Consider the following 27593-nt stretch of genomic DNA (forward strand, 5'->3'; position numbering starts at 1 on the left):
TAACAGTAGTTCCACAAACTTTATTCACCCTCCAGCTACCCTTCCATCATTTACAAGACATCATACAAAAATTCTTATCTCCAATATTTTGGTTAGCCATTCCATTAACTATATGAGTGTTGCCCTTCCCTGTGTTATACCACATGCTCAACAATCACATTTCCTTGCACACTGTTGACTTCCAATTAATGGTTTATATGTGACTGGAAAAACAAGCACCTGTCTTAGTATACATATGCTCTGTATAAAATGTAATCAAATGCCTTACTTAACTGATTATTGGAACAGTGTGTTCGCATCAGTGCATTCTACAACGTCATGTGGAATAGACTACTTAAACAATAGCGCTATACTAGAGCTAGGACTAACTATATGACTTATCTATGCATACAACTTTGTATCAGTCCTTTTCCTGAAGAGTAACAATCTTACTCTGAATACATGTCTGTAAAACCCATGGCATTGTTACACACAGTGAAACTTATCGAATATATATATATATATCAACATAAGCATGCACGATTTATCAAAACTGAAAAAAAGCTGGATGAATCGTTACTCATCTGTAATATTGTAGAAATACACGTACAAATCGGGTGAGTAGGTTGGGTTACCCATACTTTTGAAAATTTGTAATTGAAAAAAAATCTGCCACATTTTTAGTACAAAGATTACTGGGATCAACAGCTGTCTGACACCATGTATGTTTGTTTTACTACCTACATGCGATAACTTTATACAGCAAATATCAACTTTGCCATGCCAAAAATGGGACATAAATTAAACTTTATGTGTAACAAAGTGAATTTAATAATTGGTGGTCAACATTTTTGTTCCACAAAGCATTCATTATCAAGACTTCTCACAATTACATGTGGTATAGCTAGTGATAAAAATTGTACTACAAGCATAACATATGCTTTTATTACTGTACCATACAGCGTGCCAACTCCTACAAAATGATTGTTAATTCATATAAAACCAAATAACTGAACACATAGGTGAATATGTACCAAATACATATTACATAAAAAAAGCCAATCAACAAATATCATCTTGTGATTATGTACAAAGTAGGCAACATAGATATCAGATACATGCAAAAAGAATGTTTAACACATAAGACATAGTGTGTGGTAATATAGATAGGGAGTGTTTCCATAGCAAGAGACCTTTTTGCAGTTCATGGCAGGGTAGCAAATGCAGGAGCTGAAAAAGGCTCATTTTCAGGCTACAGTCTAGCTGCAAAGGCTAACCAGTAAGAGTTTTTTTTACATGCATTTTTAAATTGCACCTCTCAAATCAGCAAGGCTTCATATTTTCATCAGAAATTACACTGTTAACATTTTATGAAGCTTATGAGTACCATACTAGACAAACCTTTCCAAAACCAGTTTACCATATTATGCAAATACAGCTAGAAAAGCACTGAGAAATTCTGTAGTTTCAAGTACACTGTATATGGATATCACATTTGTACACGTATGTAACAATCTGTACATATACAATGTAACTGCTGTTTTTTATGCAAATGTCTCTCAGAGAAAACTGATGAAAGATGTTAACAGCCTAAAGAGCTATGCAAAGCATGGTTTTATACAGATGTCATAGCTTTGTGAAGCGTATAGGCTAGCCACAGAGGGTGTATTGCAGTCTACAGAAAGAACTACATTCGGCCACACCAATTACATTAGTCATTCATTTCTTTGATATTCTTTTTCTGGATAAATGTAGAGGGAGAGGAGCAAAGCTACATTTCTCAGAAGTGCTGGCATGGACTAGTAGTGCTATATGGAGCTTAAAGATATGCAACACACTCTTCTTTAAAAAGGCAACAGGAAAGAGCAGCACAGAACCTACTGATGCAGCTAGGCTAGATTCATGTTGTTCCACAATCACAGGTTTACATAAAATATATACAGCAATGTTAATAGTCTTCACACTGTCTTTGTAGTCTAGGGTTATCATATGGAGTTCAAGCTAATATGTGTCATATGAATAGTAGTATTTCCCAATAGTTCATAATCAAATTATTACTTATCTACATTTGTATTGAGAGATACACAACTTGTTCCTATTGTGACATTATGCACATAAAAATGAGACCTTCTAGTAATGACTTTTAGATCTGGAGAATATGTGATGTATGACAGTCTGTGTATTGTGTGATGCAGTCTGAATTTCATTTGCTCCTTTTTCAACTTCTTCAGTCTATCACCAGACCGATGTACATGAAAGACATAATAGTTGTCACTTTGCAAAGAAAACGAAGTCAAGTAGAAAGCAGGATGCTCAGCATAGCTAAATACCGCAAGGGGTAAAAGCTTAGCTTAGATTTGTACTTAATTTCTTTGTTACAAAGGAGAAGAAAATTGCTGACTGTGTAGTTTGGAGTTTTGGCAGTTTGTCTTTAGATTGTACTTGGAAAATTGTTTAACTATCCTTGCACAAAAAACACAAACAGTTCAAAACAGATTGCCATGCAGCATTTAAAGATTCAGCAGGAGCCTCGTGAAAGAAGTCGATGGTGGTGGCAAAGTTTTAGAATGTATCTGTTTATTAAGCAATTCAGGACTTGTCATTCCTAACTTGAAATTTCATATTTGAGCAGTTTGTGCAAAAGTGATTTACATTCAATAGTTCATGCCCCATGCATGTTGGCAAGTCTTCATACAGTATAATAGATGCCAACTACTTCTAGACTGGTGTACTGTTCCAAAGGTACTGTCTTACATGTCAATGCTATACATCAGAGAATGTACACACACATTTAGCTGTACAACATGTACAGTTGTTATAGGTAAGAACATCAAGTTCCAGCCAATGTAATATTTCAGACTTCAGATAAATATACAACAACACATCCAACACTAGCAAGCAGCTCCCCTTGCTTCTATAACAGAGCAGTGTGTTGCAATATAACAGCTGTCGTGGGCTATAAATATAATATGTTGGTGCAAGATGCTTGCACGTCGGTAGGTTAGTAGCGAAACTCCACCTCTAGGTACGTAGTGGGGACATATCCAACCTCCCCATTGGTCGGCCTTCTTGCCTTCGTCCATCCGCCATCGTCCTCGCTGAGGAAGTCGATAATCTCTCCCTCCTGGATGGACATTGTCCCTTCACTGTCACCTGGGCAGAGAGAAGTGTTGATAAAGAGTGTTACAGACATATATTTGTACATTGTGTGCAGACTGACAAGACTGCAGGAACAGCAAAGGAGGAAGTTACACGGCTTCTTTATCAGCATTGCAGTGATGTGGGACAAGAAGACAAGAATCCATGGATAGTGAGGACCATTTCTTACCTGTTATCTGAAACAAATATAGCCTGTCTTATTTCAAAGTATCTTTTGAACTACAGGTTAAGATAATGTAACTGCTGGGGAGATTACAGTAGTCGAAGCAGTTCCACGAAATTTTTGTTTTGGGCAGGATGGTGACTGCTTAAATATCTGAACTTTGGTAGATTTCTTGTAATTTTAGACTACATGCCTGATTGTTTGTAAGTTTTCTTAATGAGATGGTTCATCTTCTCAAGGCAAAGCTTGAGAAAACAATGTTCCTTCAAATACAATTTACTACTGTTGACTTAACTTAACAGTGTGGGACTAAACATTGGAATATTCACATACTGATGAAACAATTACTATACACTTCTTAGCTAAAGCTGCTTGCTATGACAATGTCTTGTAATCACTGTCACTAGCTAGGTTTGATTTGTTTTACCTTGGAAAGTGTACAGAACCTTGCCCCTGCCAAGTACAGGCTCCTCATCAAATACATCATCATCATCAGATAACCTCTCCCCACCACCATCACCCATGTGGGTCACATTCCCAGCAACTTCTCATGATCGGGACACAGACAGAGGGACAGACACACACACATAGAGAAGACAGGTAAAACATGTGACAGAAGAGAAAATAAAGGACAAAACAGCAGAAAAGAAAGATAACACAAAGCACTCCTACTGAATGTATGATAAAAAAAATGGGAATTGTTGAGATAGGTGAAAGCCTGTGTATACATTGCCTGATGTGCAACATACCAACTTCAATGTTACTTTGAACAGAAGGTAGAGAGAGTTGTTGATCATTGACAGGGTCATCTTGAACTTGTTGAAGAGGGTCATTTGTGATCACATCTGTGTCACCCTCTTAGCATAGCAGGAGGAATGGCGTAGAAAGACAGTAAATAGTTGACGTAGACTACGGTAGAGCAGTTAAAAGTTTGAAAACAAGACTAGTAGAATTGATACAAAGTGAAATAGAGAGTATTACTATTAAAGAAAAAAGAAAAAGTAGGCAATAAGTTATCATTTCTACTTAAGAGAAATCAATGTTTCTCACTTTTGGCAATGTCCTGTGGCATAAACCATGCAAATCTTCATGAAAGCAAATGACGAGAGAAGTTGCAAAACAAAAACATACCATTCGTAAGACTATTTGTGAAGGATGATAAAGGCCTGTCTGGTCTAGGGGCAGCACAACCAACCACACTGGTGCCTACGGTAATGTCTATGTCACCCTCTTTGTAAAGCCAAGCAAAGAAACAGTGGGTGGTTAAGAAGAAGAGAGTCTTAAGGAAAGAACATAAAGCTAGAGAAAGAAATACATGATAAATTTATCTACATTGGGTATGTCTATTCTTGTTGCCAGCCAGGTTGGCTAGTTGACAAATCCTATTTAAAACTCAAACCTAAAATCTTTGTGCTAAATCTTCAAACAGACATTGCAAAGCAGCCTATCATCTAAATGATTCTTTGCAGGACAACAAGCCTAGTTGGAAGGTACCTATAAGAGGAAGTAGATGCAATGCATGTTGAAATAACCACGGAGCAAGGATATAACATAGCTTGAAAATGCTGCAAAAAGCTGTTGACATTGTTAGTTACACTAAGGACTTCCCATCTCGTTGCTCCCAAGTTAAATAAACCTACCAAATGGAGAACTAGCCTGAAAGGACTGTAGTGACTTGCCCTGCCCTGAACCTGGCCCATCAACAACACTGGTGCCAGTGGTGTAGTCTATGTCACTGTCTGTTTGTCAGTTTCACAGGACACAGGGGAAAAACAAAGATACATTCATACACAACATAGGTGAGGGGGTATCATAGTTATTAACCCTGCCCCTGATGTGTTGTGCTGTACACATTTAGGTGTGGATGAGAGCACATCAGGGAGAGGGTTACAGGTTAAGTGGAAAGAGATAGAATTTCTCAACAAGGAACTAGAAGGGCTAACATATGGTGCAGCAGAGTTAGAAAAGACAGCAAAAGGAGAACTTCATGCAAAAGAGAGATACAGACACTTGTACACTTAAACAACACATTTCAAAATGGGAAGTGGACAATGGATTACAAACTCAGATGACACATTGCCGAAGATACGTTTTGAAACTACTGATGATGACATACATGTAAAGCTTTCTAATTTGTTGTTTTCTACTTTTCACATTTTCTTAGCAGGTGAGTTGTGCCCATTACTGAAGACAACATTGTCCTTACAACATTCAAAACCAGTAACTTGAAGTAAGACTTTAATCCAAACAAATGCAGGATACATTCCTACCAGCGCCATCTCGACCACAGTATATGAACAGTGGCCTTTCTTTTCTTGGTCTGGGCTCCTCAAATATGTTAACACTGGGGATAATGTCATCCTCACTGTCTGTATGCAGTTATCCACATGTGAGTACAGGAGGACACACACATACAACATATAGTAGTGAGAGACAGATAGAGAAACGAGATAGAAGGAACAAGACAAATGCAAGGATGTGAAAGGAAGAGGTACAGACAAGTTGATTGATAAATTAGAAATAAGTTAGTAAAACACACATACATAGTATTACGTCGGTTGAAGAAAGAAGAAAGACAAAGAAAGAGAGAGAGAGAGAGAGAGAAAGAAGAACAGGGATAGCAAGAACTAAAGAACACCATGCAATTCTCAAACATGTCTGGATAAAGCCTACCTTGGTTAGAACCGTTACTAAAATCACTGTCTGAGCCTTAGATAATACATAAAAGGAAACAAAATAGGTCACAAGGTGAAAACAGGAACAACAAGAAAAAACAAAACAAATGAAACAAAAAGAAAGAAAAAGAGGTGAAGAGGGAATGTTATCAGAAGAGAAACTTCAGGAAAAGACAGTAACAAAAAGTGGAAGACTCTTTTTATTGACTGCAATAAATGATTATAATTCAGGAACTGTGGTCACTAACCCTTAGACATGGGCAAGTTGTCAAACCAATAAAAACTACACAAATATACTGGGTGAACAACACGACCCAGCTGTAAGAGAAAATTTGCACCTACTTTCAAAGGGATACAAGGCTCGACATCTTCCAATTGCTTGTTCTTCATCGTAATCCCCATAGGCCTCCTCCCCATCGAAAGAGTCTGTTCTGGTCAGGCCCTTAGATGGCTCCCGACTCAGGCTCTCCTCTGATGCAGGCTCCGTAACCGAGTGGTAGATAGATGAGTCATCGTTCATAGATGGGCTGAAAATGAACAAAAAAATTCTCTTCAAGAACTCAATAGCAACAGGACCCACCCCTGAGCAGTTGCCAAAATTGGCACACAGTCTGATTCTAAGGAGTTACTTTCCAAAACACAACTTTTTCAACTAAAACTACATGGCCTTTTGAAAATGGTCAAACTTGTCTGACTATTCACAAGACTTTTGTTATCTTCAAGTGGAACATGTTTGCAACACAACAATGCTTGTCCACATGCAAAAATACTGTGCAGCAATATACAATGTGCTTGTATGACACTCTGCAAACAATGTCAAGCTTTACTGTGCAACAATTACTGCAACAAGATTTACACTTAGGGAAGTGTCAAATCTGCTGTAGCAAATGCAAACATTAAGTTCAAAGTTCTCTTGAACTCAAACACATGTGTAACAAGAAAATGCACACATGCCCTCATATACAAATACACATACTTACAAGTATAGTCAAACCTGTCCAACAAGGCCACTCAGCGGGACCAATGAAATGCTCTAGATTGTATGTTTGGACAGGTGGTCACTATATACAGGATTCTAATTGCTTGTGTCAATAGGGAAAACAATCTAAGGGACCCAAAAAGTTGTCACATTGGCCAGGTGGTCTTAATGTAGAGGTACAGGTTTGACTATACATTTGTATATGCATAAGCACAGTTGCTGTAAGTTGTCACACCAAACATTGCAAAACACTGCAGACAGAAACCATTGGTTGTTAGTACTGGAAGCGCACAACTCTACTAGTAAATGGGGGTTTCAAACTGCTAGAAGTGTGGAACCCACTGGGATATTTGCTGGGCTCGTATGGGGGGATGCTGGACACGTTTTCTCCTCCTGTTAACCTGGGGGGTTGGAGGAGGGGGTCCCAGGACAGGGAAACACAACATTTGGGTAAACCTAGGGAGGGGGTGGAGGGGGGGAGAGATAGGAGGGAACAAGATGAGAAAAGATGAGAAGGGAGCAGTTGAAGAAATAAAGAAAGATGAAGAAAATGTATTCTACATTAATTGAAAGATGAAAACAATGTACCAACAACACATCCTACAGAAACACAGAAAATGTTGGTTTCTCTAGCATGTGCCATTCATTGGTACAACATTTTCTTCCAACTGCGAAGTGGACTTTCTTAGAGAAACCTCTATGACATAAGATGGCAGAAGGAACTAAGTGACAAGTTGCATTGTAGCTACTGATAGATGGAATGAAAGATCTGCATAGATACAGCCATAATGACAACTAAAGGAGAGTTTCTTTCAATCTCCATACAGTGATAAGACAAAAGTTAAACATTGGTAGATGTCCTCTATATAGAGCATATATGACATGATCGAACTAAAAATCATCTGCCCTGCACACAGAACAAATTTAGACTCACTGGATTTCCAGCAGAAAGTACCACTGTTTTCAGGAATATGACCCACTATAGGCACAAAAATTTTTTGCATTCGACAGAAAGTTTCCAGTTCGATCGTGTAACTATCAACAACATTTATTTGAGCCTTAGCCATTTGATACTGGTTTAATTTTGAAAGTTTCTGACAATTTTTGAATGACCGAAAATGCTTGAGCAATGCTTCAGTAAAATGCAAATAGGAACACCAACATGGACACAGCAAGGACATCACATGAAAACACACTGAGTGTAGAAGTGCCTCACCTCTGTATAGGTGAGATGGAGCTGGCACTGGTGCTGTGTCTGTTGGGAGAGGCTCCACTACTGTTGGGGGACATGGCGTTACCGTTGGGGGAGAGGGTGGAGCTCGCGGTGGACAGGTTACTGATTTGGCTGACCGATCTGTTGGTCTGTGGGGTGGGCAGGGTGGGCGTGCCTTCCGCTTCCGACAGGAGGTTCTAAAAACCATACAATTACATTTTGATTAAACACACCACTGCTTTAAGCAATCTATCATGTACAAGTATCTAATTTCTATAAACTTGTACTGTTGTACATCTGAAATGTGACACTATATACAAACCAACTTAAACCTTTAAAGTTTAAGTTGATTTGGTACATGTTGAAAGGTTGGTACATGTTGATATGAAAACATCAAATGTTAGATATGAACTTGATGCTGCTTACTCAATAAAACCATTACAGTGTATTTTCAGTTGTTGTTTGCAATACAGTACTAAACCATCTTGTTAATGATCAATCAACAAATCAAACACTATTAAGGCAAAGCATGGCTGTTATAAGACAAATAAGAGTTAGTGATTAACAGCATGTAGCATGCAGCTGTTAGTCAGCTTCTAGTCAAGACAGTTGTACAAAGAAAATAAAACACATCAAGGCTACGATTATTCTACTGAATTCTACTGAATGATATAAAAATTAAAGAATGAATAACATAGTTTTTGCATGGGTCCATTGAACAATAAAAAAGGCAATAACTAGTATACATTTGTTCATGTAACTTAAATGATTTTTTGCACAAGATCAGAATATTTGTCTAGAGTTTGAAAAGGCTGTCTTATCAAAACGCATACCAGATACATGTCATACATGTATATAAACTGTTCAATAACTCTACAATAGAATCAATTCCAGAAGAAAACCAGTACATGATTTGTTAGGGACAGAAAGCAAGTTCATGTAGGTGGACGTACAAATGTAGGTGTTATTGTTAGATGTGAACTAGACAGCAGTGGCAGCTAACTAGCTAACACACATGAGAATGGTATTAAGTTCTAATTGTACTCATCCTTATTATGATATTCTTCAAGAAAGGACAAGAGTTTTGATGATTTCTGCTGCTAAATTTTTTGTGTAAAGATGATTTTATGTCTGTGATGTTCATTTCTATCATTGATATCAAGTTTCTACAATATCAGAGGTTTTCTGTTGGATCACCTTCTAGATCAAACAGTTGTGAAATTGTGCATGTTGCTGTAGAAAGATAAAACATTCAACTGCAAATAAGATCACTTCCAATAACATATGGCTACTTCATTGTGAGACAAAGCTATAATGGTCCATTTGCCATGAACTTCAATAACTGTCCCTCTAAGTAATAGAGAGGCAGTTACTGAGTCCCCATGAATATCGTTTTAAAGATGAGCACATTCTAAAGAAGCACACGTGACACTACTACGGGAAACGACACCATTAGGAGAGCGGGTACCTTGATGCACAGTTGAACCTTCTGCTTTCTCCTCTGTGTAGCACCAGAGAAAGATAACGGGTGAGCACATGCAGGGATAACAAGGGACACACACAGTTAAAGTCCTGGCATTCCTTACCAGGGCTCAAAATACCCTCTTTTCTGTTTCCTACAGTATGTAATCTCCAAGCAAAAAATGGCATAAGATATTAACAAACTGGCCAAGGAGTGTAGGCAGCCAAGAGGTGTACATTTCCCATGTAGGTAGCCAAACGGCACTCCTAGGCTGGCTTCACTCCGCTTTTGATACTATCTTATGCTACCGTAGGGTCTGCTTGGAGATTAACAGTATGTGATTCTACATACCAAGCATTAATGGTATTTCCCTTTTTTCTGCAGGTTTCAGGTTGGTATTTTGAGCCCTGTTTATGTAGAGGGAGTGTGTTTGGAGTGGTGCAGGGATGAGGCAATGGAGACGTAAAGCAGAGACCTTACAAGTGTTAGCTTTGCTACCAAGCATGCAGCATGTTACAACACAATACACAGTGATGGTTTGCATTAACCCTCTCCTTGTGAAGTATCCTATAAGCATAACAAAGTTGGTGTCTAAAGGCAACCTCAGCAAGAAGAGGGTTAACTTGGAATGGTGGTTGATGACAAGACACTCGGAATCTATGATTAGGAAAGTTGTTGAGGGAATGGACAAATGTACATGTAGCTGGTATACTGAGCAGACTGAGTAGATGATCAAGAAAATAGACAAGGCCCAAAATGTTTTCTGGAAGAAACAACAGACAAAGGGCAATGGGAACAATTCTGAGCTGACACTGGCAGCACAAACGTGCACATGCAAATGGTCTGCACACAATGACACTGCTTGCTAGACATACACACACATGTAGATGTTGGCAACATGGAAATGGGAACAGTTCACTTGTGACTGCATGAGGATATGAAATGGTTGTTTCATATAGTGAGATTTCAAGACATAGAAAAAAGGCTTTGAGCGGTCTTCAATGACAAATCACTGATATACATGAAAAAAACTACAATCTCAGCTAGTTTCAACCAATTGTCTGACTCAGGTCATTTCAAATAGAGATGCAACACTACCTCAGTACAACCAATAAACATGGTTAAACATCTACATGTATATGAGACCACCTACGTATTATGAACGATTTTGCTACTAGATTCCTTTTGTGGGTGTGTTTTTACCACCAAAACCAAAATATCTATATATCACATCAAGTCCTGTTTGTCTTCAAAGACATTGCAGCTATGACTTAAGGAAGTTTTCAACCTGGTAAGTCCACATGATAGCAAAGGAAACAATCCACTGCTTAACTTGCGGTGAGTTTTGTTGACTAATCATATTTTAAATAAGGTATACAGTTTCTTGATGAAAAGAGGCCTGACAATATTTGGAAAGATCCCGCTCTTCCTGCTTACCTCCCACTTATGTAGATCTTGCCGTAACCTGTCTAATTCTTTCCCGTTTTCCTCTAGCTGGGCCTGGATACTGGAGGCATCCCCCAGCGCTGGGTTCTGTGTGTAGAGCTCTCTCATTCTGGTCATAGCGTCTCTCTCGTCAGTCTTTTTCTTCACTTCCTTCTCTAGTTTCTCTAGCTCTTTCTGGATGTGTTTCTTTCTCTGCTCTGGGGGCATGCTCTCCAGATCAGACTGGAGGGTTGGATTGGAAGGAAAGTTGTGTTACAAATGTTCGGAATCTAATCTCTGTTTCGATTCACTTCTATCTACCAGTACATGTCATAGTTTGGCATATAACTCTGGTCTCAGGATAATGGCCGTCAGTCTGGACATGCCTCTTGTGTGCTTTTTGTGTGTACACGTGCAGATTTAAAATGGAAAATTTTGTGTGACAATTTTAGCTTCTAGATTGAGTGGGATCTTGCAGATGTTACCACGCTGTTAAGTACATTGTACATATACATGCACACAAAACATATATCCATCTTGTTATAGTTTTAGGCAGTGTACAATGCTTAGTAATCATTAACATGCAATGGCAAATACATAAAATCAAAATAAATCAAAATAACAAAAAACTGAAAAAAGGGCTTTTAGAAAAACACAGCTACAGCTCAACAGTATTAAGCACATAGTACATATCTCTTCTTGCACATGTTTGCAAGACAACATAAGATACATACAGGTTTTGCCTTTGATGTTACAAACAGGCCCTTGAGCATGTCTCTGGTTTTGGTCTTTTTCCTCTCGGTGCCAGGCCGTATGCTCTCCTGAGACGGTACTTTTGGCAGGTTGCCACCGTTTGCGCTCAAGTCCTCAAAAGGCTGGTCTCCGGGTGGGACGTACCCAGATTTGTAGCGAGAGATGACAAGTTGTGAATCCTGGAAGACGGCACAAAAAAATGTAGTTTTACAGAAGCTGCATGTAATTATTGTTCAAACATTTTGCTTGGAGAGAAGGGACGTATGAAAGACTACAGCAAAAATGGCCTTCTAGAATTTAAGTTTGCTTCAGATGAGTGCAGTTACATGCACAAAACATCATAATATTTCACTGGGGCCACCTTAAAACGACCTGCTTGTACTGTGCCACTTTAGGGTAGCAGTGTAAGTTTTATCCACACACAACTAAAACCCCATCAAACTGTTTTCTCCACAAACCTTTATCAACAATTAATCTAGCTGCCTCGATTTATAAACATTAGATAGAACAACTGAACATTTGACGAAGGTTTAAAACTGTACATATAGGTAAATCTTAAAATGTTCATGGTTATTTTATGTTTTGCCATTTTCACAGTGCATTACAAAATAATGACATCGCAAATATGTGTTTTTTGGTTACACCAATTGTTTCAACTGTGAAGTTTAAAAAATACTAGGAAAATCATTTCCACTCCTACCAAATTCAATGCCTAGTACTAATATAACTGGATTAACGACAACTGAGTGCTAAGTTGAAAGATCAGAAGGTGTAGAGGCCTAGAAGCTCCCCCTACCTGCTGAGGGTTGACACTGTTGGCAGCGTTGGTGATCCCATCCAGACATCTGCCGATGATTGGGATGACCTGTCTCTGTGTCTCTGCAAACTTGGCCATGACCTCCCCCATCCTGGTTATTCTCTGCTCATCCATTTCTTGGAGTTGCTATAAAACAAATACGCACATAAGATACTCTCATAAAGATATGATTTTGACAATGGTGAGGGAACATATCACAACTACACTGTGGATGATTCAATGTCTACAAAGCACAGTACAGTTGTACTTTGTGTCTAGGAGTATCTATTTTCGTAGAATCAAAATTATTTTCATACTTACAGGCATTTTTCATGGCTCTAAGACATTTTCTAAGTTATGTTTTAGCAAGAGGACATAACTTTGGAATGGCAGGAAAACTTGCATCTAACTATGTTCAATCCCTTTTGAAACTATTGATAAAACATTGCTCCAAAACCGTGTTGATTTAGTTTTAAATCTAGGAACCAACTGTGGCCTTGTACTGAAAGATGGAAATTTTGGTGGTTTTATTTTTAAGGCTTTCTTGGTAACCTCTCCACCAGGTCTTCTTGACACCAGGAATACACCTCCCTTGTATGACTACAGTAGTACATACTACAGAACTAAATGGAAATTATCTCCCTTTTCCCTTTCTGAAATAAAAGCACAGTGAATGACTTAACAGGAATTTTGTGAAGTGACTAACCTGAAAGACTGCAGGCATGTATGTAGAAAAGTGGTCACTCTGGTACTTGTTTGTCTGCTGTAGCTGGGCAGCATATTCACTCTTACATTGGTCACTGGTCTGGGTTTTCTGCTGAGCAGTTACACGGGCCTGCAAGTTCACAAGGATAGAATTGTGTCAGCAAACACTGTACTACATGTAGAGCCAGGGGTTTAAATCCTGTCACAGCTCTGAACTTAAATGTGTTGTATGTGAAATTGGTAGCAACAAGTGAAATTAAATGTGGTAGCAACATGTTGTTACATAGAAAATGTTGCTACTCCTTGCAGACATACTCATTGTATACGTTTCTCCAACCTACAATTGATGGTGGGAAAATATTTCTGTCCATTGTGTAATAAAAAATGACTTTTGACATCCAACTTTGCCTTCAACATAAAGACACCAACATCATATTGCTCCCTATCATGTGAACTAAAAATTTCCATTGGACCTCAATTTTACTGTGTCAAACAATGGAAACTACTAGTAACTACAGTATGCAGTTTAAATTTAAAAGAGTTAGATTTGTGTTTCTGCACTGTACACATTTGGCAAGAGCTTGACTTAGGACTAAAAAGAATTATACACGGAGGGCTATGCTGTGACCTGTGAAAGTTTAAGTTGCCATCTGCTAATTCAAATCACAGCTTAACCTCAAAGTTTGTGTACGAATGCATGCCAAAGTTCCAAAGTTAACACATGCAGCCACCTCCGGTGATTTAAAACCTTGATAAGTTTCCAACCACCTTTGTTTGGTAGTGACAGGGCTCCTGCCAGAAACAGGAGATCCTAGTTTCTAAGCCAAGTTGGCACTGGACAGACGACGCCAAATTTTGGCAAACCAAAAGGTGCATGGCCTTCAGCAAACTTGGCAAAAAATGAAGAACCAGTAGTGTGTAAAACACTCCATCCCGAGCCAAACTGACTTTGGGGAATCTTTCAAACAGCAGTAACATGTAGCTATCAGATGGTTTTGACATTGCAATGGAACAAACATGGCAATAGGACACATGTTTAAGCAGCAATTTGCACCACACTGTGCCAAGTACATGTGACATAATGACATTGTTTACATTTCTATCCGGTTCTCCATTCGGTGGCAAACTGTCAAAGAACAACAGTTACTGCTAATAACTGAGGATGTTTTCTCAAATATAACGAGTTCCCCTAAATGACATAGTTGGTTTGTAATGCTTTTGAGTTTCAAAAATTGCATTCAAGATACATTATGCTGAGTATTACAGAAAGCAGAACTCCATTTCATTTGAAACAAATTGTTGAAAAATACAACAGTTCTGTAAAAAAATTTAATTTTCATTCAGCAGTTAAGATGAGTGAGTACAGAGGTTCTGGTAACATTTTTTGTGACAAGTTCTTGTTCCTGTTACAACACCAAGTACATGTATGTTCAATCCTCCTAGCGTCAGGTGAATTTGCAGATCCATTTGATAACAAAATAGTGTGTGTGAGTAGAGCTGATTCAATCAGCCTTGACACTTAAGGGGTTGAAACATGTACATTGACTTCTGCATGCTCACCTTTTCCACATCAGCTTTTGTGACGTTGTTATCGTTGTCTACCTTCTCGTATTGACCCTGCGCCCGCTCCGCTTCTCTGAAATGCTTTTCGTAATTTTTCTTCGACTGAAAAGGAAGACAAATTGCTGCGTGTCAATTTATTTCAAGACTACAGGAACTACCTCTCATAGAGCAATGAGACACAGCAGTGAGATTGCTACATTATTTATTCGAGAGGTCAACAAGATGAAAAAGTCTTTAACGGTTTGACCTGATAATAAAGATAGTGTCAAGTGCTTAAATATATCAGGCTACAGAATGGCATAAAAAGTCATCTGACTCATGCAAACAGTGCTAAATCTCACCCTCCAAAACAAATATATCAAAGGGGTCATATGCACTTGAATAGGCAGACGATTTATAGTGGTACAGCTAGCACATAGACACCCACCTTTTCTAGATCCTTGAGTGCAGAATCGTACTTGCTCTCCAGACTATTGCCTTCTGTTACATGCTGGAAAATAGTATAAAAAGTTCTGTCTCAGTTTAAAGAATGGCCTGACCTGATAGTCAAAGATATCTAGTGTCAATGTTCTTGTAAACTGTCCGGTGTTGCTGAATTGGAGTTTTGACAGATTTTCCTTTCACCACATACCGTAAATGCTGGTTCAGCATGACATAAGCACCCTTTTACGTTTACTAAACAACTCTCATTGTGTAAGTTTATACTGTTAATCATAGCAGAATACAATGAATGAAAAGTGCCAAAACTTTTGAAAAGAATAAGCCCCTTTGGCATGCTCAGGGCTGTTTTGATTTGGTGATTCTTCCTGTGGACATGACATTTTTTCTCTGTGTGTGAATTTTCCTACCATGAACAATCTTCAAACTCACGATGACTAAACATTAACAGAGAAATACATTGCTATTTATATGCAGCATCCTAAAATGGTCATGCACAACCTACGTTTGTAGCATTTGCCCACCATACAATCTCGCTATAAAGCAGTTTGAACAATGTTACATGCATACATGTACACAGCTTTTAAATACATATTTGACGTTTACCTTTTTCTTTTCTGCTTTTATTTGGGTGACAAGAGAAGCTATTTCTTTGACGACATTTGACAGGAGGTTCTCAGCGATGACCTCATGCTGCCCTGCAATGTCGTTAACCTCGTTAAGCGTGCTGGCAAACGCCTTGTATGTTGAGTACTTGTAGTCATCTTCATCTTTCTTCTTGGGCTGATACTTCTTTACCAGGCTCCTGGTAAAAGATATCCATTTGAAATTGTGAAAACTCAGACATATGATATATATATATTAATACAACAACAAAAGAACAGCTTGTAAAATCGTTGATATAAAAAATAGCATACCCATCATCTAAATGTGCAAATCTGGTAGCACATAATAATCATTATGATGTAGTACATGTAAGTGAGGAACATCTTCTTATGTTTTCATACCCTTTCCCCCCCATCCCTTGTACCCGGGATCTTTCATCTTCCACTGTCTCCAAAAAAGAAGTGGAACCCACTAACCCAGGACACCTGCTATATTGTATTTTGCACTGTTTGGACCTTTCATCTGACCTGCAATTAGCCAACAGGCATTTATTCTATTACTGTGAACAATTTTTTGAGCACACATGAAATTTCAGTCAAATCATACTTTTTCATAAAGTTTTACAATATACTTGACATATCTCATGTATGGAAATGTCACCATTACCCATGTAATACACTCATTTCTAAACCTAATGACAGTCATGATTTATCCAGGGTATAAATGACCGTTGAGACAGTAGAGATGTTATCTAAACTAAAGCATATAGGCTACCCCTGTTCCATTTACATGTTAATTGTTTTAGAAGCCATAAAATGCTCCATACATATTTCATATGTACTATGAACCTTAATCATAAATCTGTTTACTGAACTTATTTGTGCAAACACTACATAAGAACCAATTTCAACACATAATTACAAAATTCAGCCATATCTTTCCCATTTCTATCAAAACCTACCATACTAAATTGTAGTACCTGGTACAGTTAACATTACAGCATAAATATGCTAATCAATAACTTTAAGTTAGAATTGAAAAACTCATATAGAGCTACAATACACCAGACATGAAATATCATTTTTTGTTTCCTGGTATAATTTGGGACACTAAGTAAGGTGCAATATTACAAACTGTTCATATTCTTTGCTGTGATCTTGCAATTTTCTTCTGCCAATTTCATGTAGTAGGTTGGATTTCATGCACTGCTGCCCTCACTTGAGCTGCATGTACAACTCATTACAAGTTACAACAAATGTTGAATGGAAACTACATTACAAGTAATCAGGGCTGAAAATATCACACTGCAATTTACAACCTGCAAAACAATTTTTGAGACTGCAAAGAAAAATTTGGGCCCAAACCAACTGGGAACAGATTTGAACCTGGGCTGATTGTTTAAACACATCAGGACAAACAAACAAACCAAAAACAATACCTCAAGTTTTATGGAGGCAAGTACATGTAGATGTAACTTGCAGTTTGGCAAGATAGAAGAATAGTGTCTTGGCATTATGAGTTATATGTTGTAGAAAACAGAAAAACATAAGTTTAACAGGAAGTTGTACTTCCTGCCCTTGATGTAGCTGAGTCAGTATGATGTCACCCTCTCTAGGGGGGAGGGGGGTTGATTTGGTAATGGCTTGGATTCTGTTTATTATTGGGATATCCCACTGGGAGAAAGGTTCTCTCTCTAAGTACACATTGACAGGTGGATGTGTTATATGGGACCATATAAGTCTAGACAGTAAATGAACTGTAGGGGATGTAAGATAGTCTACTACTAGTAGGCCAGCATAGAAAGTGGTTGGAGTTTAAGACCCCATTCACACTCAGAAAAATGATTCGGATAAAACATTTATCCGAATAAAAAAAATTCTATCCGATCCAAAATTGCGTTCACACTCGTCTCCGGCAATCCGATTAGTGCGCTCTCAGTCTTATCCGAATGAAACATTATGTTGAGGTCAAAGGGTAACGTCAGTTCTTACAGCTCACAATGGTGGGAATCCACCAACTTTTGATGCTGTTGTTCCTCTGGAGAATGTTCTGTAGTCGTAGAAGGGAACGCAATCAACGGTCTTTGATCGCCAGAAGGTTTCACCGACAAAGTCTTCTGCATATTGGGATAGCTGTAGTACAGCTCAGATTTACGTCACCAGAGCGGCAGACAGAACGATCTGGGAGCGGGAGCGAAGCCATGATTGGTGGAACAACATTGTGCTTTGAACATTTTCAGAGTCGGACTGGCAGAAAAAAACTTCTAATTGAGCAAACTCACCTTTGATAAGTTGCATCCTATCCACTTAAAGTGAATCCTATCCACTTGCGCGTTCACACTGCTGAATCGTACGAATCGAGACTCCCCGCGGCGCAGTTTTATCCACTTCCCGGAGTTCTATCTACCTCCCCGAGGTAGATCGCGAGGGATTCGAATCAATGAAATCCAAGTGATTTGGGAGCGTTCATACTGCTAAGTTTTATTCGGATCGGGTAGTTTTATTCGGATAACATGTTTTATTCGAATCGTTTTTCTGACTGTGAATGGGGTCTAAGATATGGGTGGGACATTTTTACCCTGAGAATTATGGTCTCATATTCCTCACTAACTAACCATATACAACAAAGAATTTGTAGCCAAATGGCTACTACTTTGATAAGGTATATTGAGAATTGCTACTTGCAGTTGTACATTGTTATAGATGTATTATTTATGGCTGGAATATCAACAACCTATGTTGCCTACATCCAACAATCTAATATTAAGGTTAAGGTTAAAAAGTTGTTGTTATTAATTCTTCAAACATAATCTTAGGAGAGAAACAGCCCAATCAAAAAGTTGAGGAAGTATCAGCTTACACAAACATATTCATTTCACATCATATTTTTCTGATGACTACCTAACCAAAACCTTAAATACACTACAATTTCATTTATTTTTTAACTTACAAAGGGGAAAAGAGGCTTCTTGTGGCATTTTAACTTCCTAGTTGAAAGGTTGCTACAAGCCAAAAAAACACCACAAACATTTCAAGATTTGTAGTTTTCCCATAAGGCATATCAATGGCATTCTTCAGCTATCCTATTTGCCTTCACTTGAAAACCTGGTACATAATGTAGCTAATATACCCAGGAGACAACCTAGATCTGTTCACCTCTGCAGAATTCAAGCCTTTATGGACTCATTTCCCTAATTTGACAACAGGGGATCAGCCTGTCAACTGGTGCTGATCAGTCAAAATTATATTTATACATACATAATGGGTAAAACCACTTCTCCATTTTGAGGAAGGTTGTTTTTCAAACAATGAATTTTCTACGTCAAAAACGAGTTACTTGTCAATGACGAAAGATAATGGCTGTCTGAAACGTCTGACCGTTTCAAAAATCATACCAAGTGGCTTGAGTAACTGCTTTTTGGCGTATATCATTACCTGGATATCTAACCTTCATTGACGTATAATCAATTGTCTAGTTGAGTTGTATATTTAGGTCTAAGCCATGAAAAGATGACAGGCAAAAATTATTATAGTTTCTAATCTCCAAGCAGATGTTGTGGAGGCTAACTTGTTATGTTTTCCTAGATGCCCTTTCTTGAAGATAGCCTGCGTACCATCCTAGTTATTTTTCCCTTCCCCATACTCGCCCCTAACCAACTATAGTCATCTAACTAGGATGACACCCGGGCTATCCCCAGGAGGAAGCTTGGTACAAAATAGGGAAGAACGAGAAAACAGAAGAATTTACCCTCCCTAACATCTGCTTGAAACTGCCTACCACACTATTGACATACTTGTCAAGTGACGAGTTCTGACAACTGTTAGATCCTAAAGCACAGTTTCAGCATTTCTCAGGCTAATCAAAATGGACATGAAAAATAACATAGATGCTGTGAATCTTCACCAAATAGCTGATGTCTTTTACAGCAAGAAATAGTAGATATGTTGTTCAGTAACACAAAGCACACAGATATCTAGTAAAAATCATAGTTTTCATATGTAACCTAGGAATCTGTATGATTAGGGGAATGGGACAATGTTTGACTTTCAAGAAAGTATGACTTCGTACAAACATTTTATAACATACGAAAAGGGCACACACACCCTAAATCAATTCTGACATATCCGTCACATTTCTGGATCACAACCCAAGCAGATAATTGACTGAATAGTGAATACCCTAATGACCCAAGCAGAATTCACATCACCTTTTCTGTTATAAGTACCTAAATGGATAATCCCCATGCGATTTCAGATCCACATAATCAAATTTTTAGGTTTCTCTTTCAACAAGTGATATCTAACTTTTAAAAGCGCTCCAGAAAATTTCAAAATGAATATACAACTTCAAGTGTTACTTACAAGTGGCAAGCTAACAGAAGATGCCAAAGGAAAAAGACAACCTTACTCAAAACTTCATGTCATTTGTGTGGTCATGCATGAGGGATCTTTTAACCATAAAAGTGCAGAAAATTATCAAAAGAGCACTGTAGAATCATTTATTTTCACAGGGATTGCATTATTTGTGGTAATAGGCTAAAGGAGGTTTTTGCTGAGTTTTAAGTCTGTGGTTGAAACAATTCTGCAGTACACAACTAACATATTGATAAGTAATACACTGGAAACATTTTTTTGCAGTGTTATGAACTAGCAGTAGAGAGGTCATCACTGCATTATGGTGCATACATTTCAAGATTTACAGTACGAAGACTGAGGTACATTTCTATTGAATACCAGGCCTTACCTGAGCTTTTTGGCATATTCCAGTTCAATGGAGCAGCGATCCCTGACAAACTGGCAGTACCTCTCACAGAACTCGATCCCGTCCTGCGTCTGCTTCTGTATTCTGTGATACTGATCCTGGAAGACATCAGAGAAGACACATCAATCTGATGCATAAAGTTGGTCTTAGAACCATGCAGCTGATGACTGGAATTGTTCGGCTCTTTGGACAGCTAAATTTGCCAATAAAACAGTATCATGCTAGCAAATGGTCTATATTATGTATCAATCTATAAATGATGCGAGGAAGATGTTCCTATGATGTTGGATAGACCAGCCAGCTATAACAACAGACATGAAATATTTTATCATTTCAGTTTTTCTTGAACAGACATAGGCACATCACCTTCTTATAGTAAGTTATGCAGCTTTCTCTTTCTCTCTCTGAATTTCTAGGAGTAGGATACTTGGATATCATTCTTCTACATTGTATATCTACAAGTAAAATTATTTACATTATATGATTAACAGTAGCATATCTATATCTCATTAGTGTTGTCACTATCTATAGTATAATTCATGAGGAGGTCGCGGGTTCAGACATACCAGACAGGGATGGCACAACGTTCATTTATCAGCGACACAACTTTGCTCACAAATCAAGTCACAGCGCACGAAAAATCTGATTACGACAAAGGTGAGCGCCTTCTGCAATCATCTTGAGAGACAGCCAATCTAATACTAGTCAGAGTCTCACCCATAACTGTCATTCTGTTTTCAAACTATCAACAATCACCAGTGTGGTGGTAATGTTTTGATTGAAGTATTGACTACTAATACATTGCCTATGGCCCAGGAGGCTAATAAAAGGGAAAAACATTTTTCCGAAGTCGAAATGCAGTAACAGGGGAGGTCCTGGAATGTTATTCACACAGAATGGCATCACCATCAAATGAAAGTCCAATAATTGAATCAGTCTCTTTCCACTGGGATGTACTGGTGGCACCAGCTGAATACAAAATAATGGATTTTGGGAGCAGGATAAGAGGACACAAGGCATTAAGCCTGTTATCAAGTCTGGCCGTCAGCCATTTCAGTGGCATGGATGAGAGCAGTGGATCTGGGCATGTTGGTGCTGTTTACATACATTGTGCGTACTACATGTTCCTGTAATCCTGTTGAATAATGGGAGGAATGTGCGATGCATAAGACGACAATGGGTGATGACACATTCCAGGGTGACGTAACTGTATGTCCTAGGCTTTTCTCTATCAGATTTTGATAATACGTGTCGAGGTAAATAAATGTCATTTGCCATGTTCAAAATCTGACTGGTATACAACAAAATTGAAAAAAAACTGAAAATATCAAATGTTATACTGTTACAAAATATAATAGTATTACCCCACGGTGCCTCAAAATATATACATATATGACTCTCTTCTCCTTACATAAATTGCATCAGAGTATTTATAGAATAACACAAAAGTCTTGAAAGTTCAGGTCAATGCTATATCATGTTGTGCTTGAACTGAAATAACTGTGCTATCATTTGTGAATTGTGCTTTTCATATAGATTAACCTTGGCTGCCAACAACAGCATTGCAAACAAAAGTGACTCTTCATGCATATATTGAGCCATTCACACTTCATCCCTTATGGGGAGGGAGTTGTTTTCCGGAGCTGCGCAGAAAGTGCCCAGTGCCTACCCTTAGCCTGTTTCTTTTAGATAATTTTTTTCCCTGGGCAAATTTCGATCACAAAGGTCTATATTTCTGCAAGAGTGACTGAAGCATGTATATTTTTAAAATCTTGCCAAAAATTGTGACCTTTGGCATGCTTTGACCTATGAGTGACCTTCATATTCGAGACTGGCACATGGACTGATCCATTAGGGGAGGGGGTGCAATCCTGACATCATGACAATCATCTGGCTGTAGCTCGTTAAAATGCCGGAGTTGAACTCGGGCTTTTTGAACCAAAACAAACCTAACAAATCCAGCTTTGCAGTGGGGGTAAAGACTTGAGGTTTGAAATGTAGATAAATGTGTTTTTAAGTGATTGTTTGACATGGCTTAACCATGTAGGGAATGGGCAATTCGATTTAGCAGCCCCTCCCCTTATGAGTGTACCACACACGAACAGTCAACACTTGGCATTATTCCAGTTGCCTGATAGTATTTTTAACCCTTTCCCTACTGAGGTACCCTTTTGGTGCAAAGTTTGCATTGGCTTCAGGGTCAGGAGCAGGGACGGGGTTAAGGGAAACATAACCTGACAGAGGATACCACCAGGATGGCCATATTAGGGCCTGTCATGGATATATGGGTATATGGAACCCATAAGAGGTATTGGCTTTACAAAGACCCCATAGATAAAGAAATGACATAACATATAACATTTCATCTAGTCAGAAATACCTTGGCAAACAGGATATATCTATCAATCATTTACCAACAGAATCGCCAAAGACAATAAACAATATTGCTTATCATATAACATTAGATTACAATTGGTTAAACATGCCTCTAGTTAAGAATATACACTAATTCTCTTGTGAATATTTTATGAGTCTGATCATAACTGGTAATTTGAATCTATCATCAAATTGCAATTTGGACATTCTTTTATCGATTAACAGCCAAAATTTCGGTAATCTAATTAGGAAAGTCTGATACAAACTACTGTACTAACATGGACTACACAGCTAGCACTCTTAATAGATACAAAGCCTTCGGCATAGGAGAGAAAAAAACTGCTACCAACCCGTAACCAGCTAGACATCATACATATCTAGGGGGCGAGGTGGGAGAGATGCTCATAAGTGGTAGTGACCGACCAAGAACCTATGGCTGAGTGTTGAGTGTTGACATGTACATACGTACATCTAGTTGTTTCACATCTGATCCAGATGTTTATCTTTTCTTGCATCCTTTCTTGCTCTAACATCATCCCTTTATCTTGGCCCACTTTGATGTGATATCCTTCCCAAGGTTCCTGTGGAAGGTCCAGCTACCAGGGGAGAGGAACCAGTGACCTATACAGCAGGACTTGACCTGAATTGATGATTTGTAACAGATACATGTACACGTCAAGTGCACTAGTACATGCACTGTTCTGCTTGTGTCTTATAAGTTACATGGGGACCTGCATGCCAATTTTCTGTATGGTGTAGGCAAGCAAATTTTGCTTTATGATAATTTCAGGGAAAGTTTTTTTGTCCACGTATATCATAGCAAGATGGCCTCATACTTCCTGAATTTAGCACAAACTGCACAATGCAAAGGCAGTCCTACTGAATTTAGTATGATGTATTGCCATTCATTAACTTAATGTATGTATCAAATTTAAATATGTCATTTTTTTCATAAGTCAGAAGTGATGTACAATGTACTTCTTGAATTTTCTAGAGTATTCAAAAACTGCTGTAAAACATATTTGCGTATATGCACAATGTAGCATCTCACCAAACTGGACATGCCATAAATGACTTCCATGTTGCACACATGATTCTAATTCCAGGGCCAGTGAAACCTACACTATAGATGTTTAACAGCAGGGAACCCTTGTTTTAGATTACAGTAAATTTGAGTAAGCAACAACATTCCTGCACAGAATACATGAGATTTTCTCCATTAAGAACCAACTTAACCTGCCATACAACATACACCAGTGTAAAAAGGTTAAAAGGCTATCAATAAACATTTAGATTACATGTGGCATCTCAAGCAAAGGTCCTGACATCTCAGATATCCTATGGGATAGGGGATCAAAGTATGACCAATCGCTTAAGCATTAAAGAAAACACTTGGCCCCCATGATGATAAATTACATCTTAGAGCAAAGGGGCACAGAGTGGGTGATGTCTTGATGTTACAAGATCAGTACATGTAAATGCAGTGATTTCTTTCTTAATTCTTGGGCCTTACCTTCTCTGCAGTCATACTAAAGGAACAAAAATAACATCATCTTATCCCATCTCACTGTTAGTCAGTGGAAATCAAAAGTAACTCAGCAACAACTTTGAAATCACCACTGTCCTCACATTTGCTCAATTGACAAAAATGTTTACTTCCTCCATCATAAATGCATACAAAAGCTTGAATCCTTGACTTGGTGCTTGGGCATTGAGGTGTGCATTTGAGGTCACAAATGCAGGCCCTTAATGAAAATTGGATTAATTGTAGTGAGTGGACTTTTTTCTTGGAAATCAAACTTATATATTTCTCTTCATATTCAGTTTGGTGAGTCGTACATGTGACATGACCGTTTGTTTCCACAGTCATTGCTTGAAATGTAATACTAGTGCATGAGTCATTCCTTCTTTGTTGCTTGTCAAATAATCAGTGGCATTTCAACCAAGACATCTGTAACAGCAACATGCAATGCAAATCTACAAATCAGTTAACAATATACATTGTCGTACTGTACATTCCTGATTCCTGACAGTCAAAAAACGACATATTTATAAACAGTGATAAAATGACAGATATATGATCTGCTCACTGAAGCAAATAGCTTGACCTTGTAAGAGTTGCCTCGGGCAGGTACTGTGTACACACCCTGCCTCTAATCTCACTTTGAACAGGAAGGACCAAGGCCACAATTTCCTTTCATCCTTTCATCAAATTGTACTAATTCTGATCTACATGTAAAAGTCTGAATGGAAAGGCTACATTCAAATGTATAATGATAACAATGAGGCTAGTTCTAGTCCTCTTCTTGAAGTAACAGTAATGGATACACAGACATTGCACATTACTTCGTCAGTGGCTTATCTACATAGATTTACACAAAACTATTCTGTTCCCACCATTATTTAGATAGGGTCCTTCAAAGTCATGTATTAAAGAGAATGGGCACCAACGGTTTTTGATAACAATTTCTGACTGTCACCACGCTGATAATACATGTACATGTACCTTCTAATTAGAGATTATACAATACATGCAATTGTACATCAATTGTACATCATGCCATGAACATGATATTAGGTTACATACGTAACATCTACCCTGGTTTTCCTGTCAGTTATCCTTGTATCCAGAACAGGAAGCTACTGTACATCTATCCCTCTGATTTTACTGATAGTCTAGACATGTAGTTTGATATAACCACACAAGTTGCACACAAGAGCAGGGGGTACCTGCTAACAGAGGAAGGGAAGCCTTGCAGCCTGCCTAGTCACTTCCTCCTGCATGCATGCAACCATACAACCACTGACAATTGTAATAGCAGTGACTTCCTCAATTCATGTGCTGTGACAAATGCAAGGAGAATTTTCTTTTTCCACGTTTGAAGTATAGAAACACCTTTGTTGAAAAGAACAAAGCTATATTTCCTCTGTTCTTCCTCTTTAACATTTCACTTTTACTTTTTTATGTAATTACGTAACACTGCTTTATTCATTGCGTGTTTAAAATAAAGAATACAAAATACAGTCTACATATTTCAAGCTGCAGCAAGTACAATCATTTTGTAGCTTCATATTGTAACTTATGTAAAGGATTTAGTGTATCACTTTTACAGTACAAACAAATATTGCTTCTGTCCTTTTTCAACAGAAACTTAACCACAAAGCCATGGGTGTTTTATGGCAATGACATGAGGCCTTTAAATAGGCAAAATGCTGCAACCCAAGTACTTAAAATAAACAAGTCATTGTTGTGTTATACCACAAGTGTTGCTACACTATCCAGGCTTAGGGTTGCCTTGGTACAATTTAAAGTCAAGGTTAAGTAGGTCAAACACTGGAAGATGGGTAATCTCAGGGCAAGACTAAAGGCTGTCTTGTGTCTTGTGTAGTAACCCTACATGCATTTGGTAATAAAATACATTAACAGGTGTTCAATTGTTTGGTCAGCACTAAGATAATGTTACATTTCCCCATTCTAGTATGTTAAGGTTTTGCCAATAGTATGGAGATTGGAGTATCAACCCAACACATAGCTTTCTGGCAAACCAAATGGACGTTACAACCTGTCAGTGTGCTGGAATTTTTGTTTGAAGTTAGACTGGGACAGCTGGAAGATAAATGCTGCAGGGTGATGTATTTTGCATCAGAAAGAGGGTGTTACCCCGTCAGCGGGTTGTCGCGGGGACACTGCTTATTGAATTTCGATGGCATCGTCTGTCCCTCTGGAGTTTTCCACAGGCTGAATTCTTGCTGTTTTTTTTTAATATCCAAACCATTCCTTGACATCTTGGACAGCTCCTACAGAATGCCAAGACGCTGTCTGCGATTTGGCAAAGACTTGCTAATGGGGAACCTAAAGGTTGTTGGAGCCCGGCCGGTTAAACATCTCGTCTGCTATCTAAATATGCAGAGTGTTTACACTGAGAGGTGACCTGCGAAAACACCGGCTGGAGTCAAAATAGACAACCTGTGGCTTGGTCGAGCAGCAGGTTTGTTCGGACAGGGCTGGTGAACCGGCTATGGTGAATTGGGGGACGGGAGAGGGACTTTCTCTTGACAGGAAATTTTCGAGACTAACATCTTGTCAAAGTTTGAGTCCTTTTGAACCATTCGACCGTGCCTGTCCACAACGAGTGGATTTTAGGCATACTTTAACGGAAATCGTGACGATCTAGGACTGAGGTTCACAAAGAGAGGATACACTTACCCACAACTCTTTTCCCCAGCTCATGTTGTCCACGGAAAATGAGTAAATCCGCAGTAAAATTCAAAGCAAACACGAACTCTACAGGAATATCGTCATTTTTTTCAACATGGAGGGCGGATTTGGCGCGAGGTACCCTGGGAAGGGGAAAGACTCAAGACCGCATCCACTCGTAACAAATGAGCCCGTAATTAAATATAACATACATAAATATGACAATGTCATCCTATGAAATGTCAATAAAACAAATCATAATAATGTTTCATTTATTTTACGTGGTATATAAAATTTTTTAAGTAAACGTTATCACATAGGCTTTAAAATGAATTTTGTTTC

At 38.4% G+C, this 27593-nt stretch overlaps 1 protein-coding gene across 9 annotated transcripts; it reads right to left on the bottom strand.

Moving 5' to 3' along the window:
• Positions 1 to 27444, bottom strand: LOC118420706 (formin-binding protein 1-like). Of its 9 annotated transcripts, XM_035827648.1 has the most exons (20): positions 27261 to 27444; positions 20660 to 20775; positions 15917 to 16115; positions 15300 to 15362; positions 14870 to 14974; positions 13311 to 13439; positions 12605 to 12751; positions 11790 to 11987; positions 11068 to 11298; positions 9637 to 9669; positions 8172 to 8365; positions 7298 to 7411; positions 6319 to 6503; positions 5975 to 6010; positions 5572 to 5670; positions 4942 to 5040; positions 4433 to 4531; positions 4051 to 4158; positions 3729 to 3845; positions 1 to 3132 (listed from the first exon to the last, which is right to left on the bottom strand). In XM_035827648.1, the coding sequence occupies exons 1-20, from the start codon at positions 27282 to 27284 to the stop codon at positions 2981 to 2983; spliced, it is 2448 nt and encodes an 815-aa protein (XP_035683541.1). In that variant the 5' UTR covers positions 27285 to 27444; the 3' UTR covers positions 1 to 2980. The 9 variants fall into 9 exon arrangements, with proteins under 9 accessions (XP_035683541.1, XP_035683542.1, XP_035683545.1 ...); XM_035827649.1 differs by lacking the exon at positions 9637 to 9669; XM_035827652.1 differs by lacking the exon at positions 7298 to 7411.
• Positions 27445 to 27593: the final 149 nt, after the last annotated feature.

Source organism: Branchiostoma floridae, chromosome 8 (genome assembly GCF_000003815.2).
Source record: "Branchiostoma floridae strain S238N-H82 chromosome 8, Bfl_VNyyK, whole genome shotgun sequence".
Taxonomy (NCBI): Eukaryota; Metazoa; Chordata; class Leptocardii; order Amphioxiformes; family Branchiostomatidae; genus Branchiostoma; species Branchiostoma floridae.

Excerpts from the sequence above, each read along its gene's own strand:
- LOC118420706 (XM_035827648.1), bottom strand. The coding sequence starts at position 27,284 with ATGAGCTGGGGAAAAGAGTTGTGG. Across the intron at positions 12,752-13,310 it reads ACATGCCTGCAGTCTTTCAG|CAACTCCAAGAAATGGATGA; the intron begins GTTAGTCACTTC and ends TTTGTTTTATAG. Across the intron at positions 8,366-9,636 it reads AGGTTCAACTGTGCATCAAG|AACCTCCTGTCGGAAGCGGA; the intron begins GTACCCGCTCTC and ends TATGGTTTTTAG.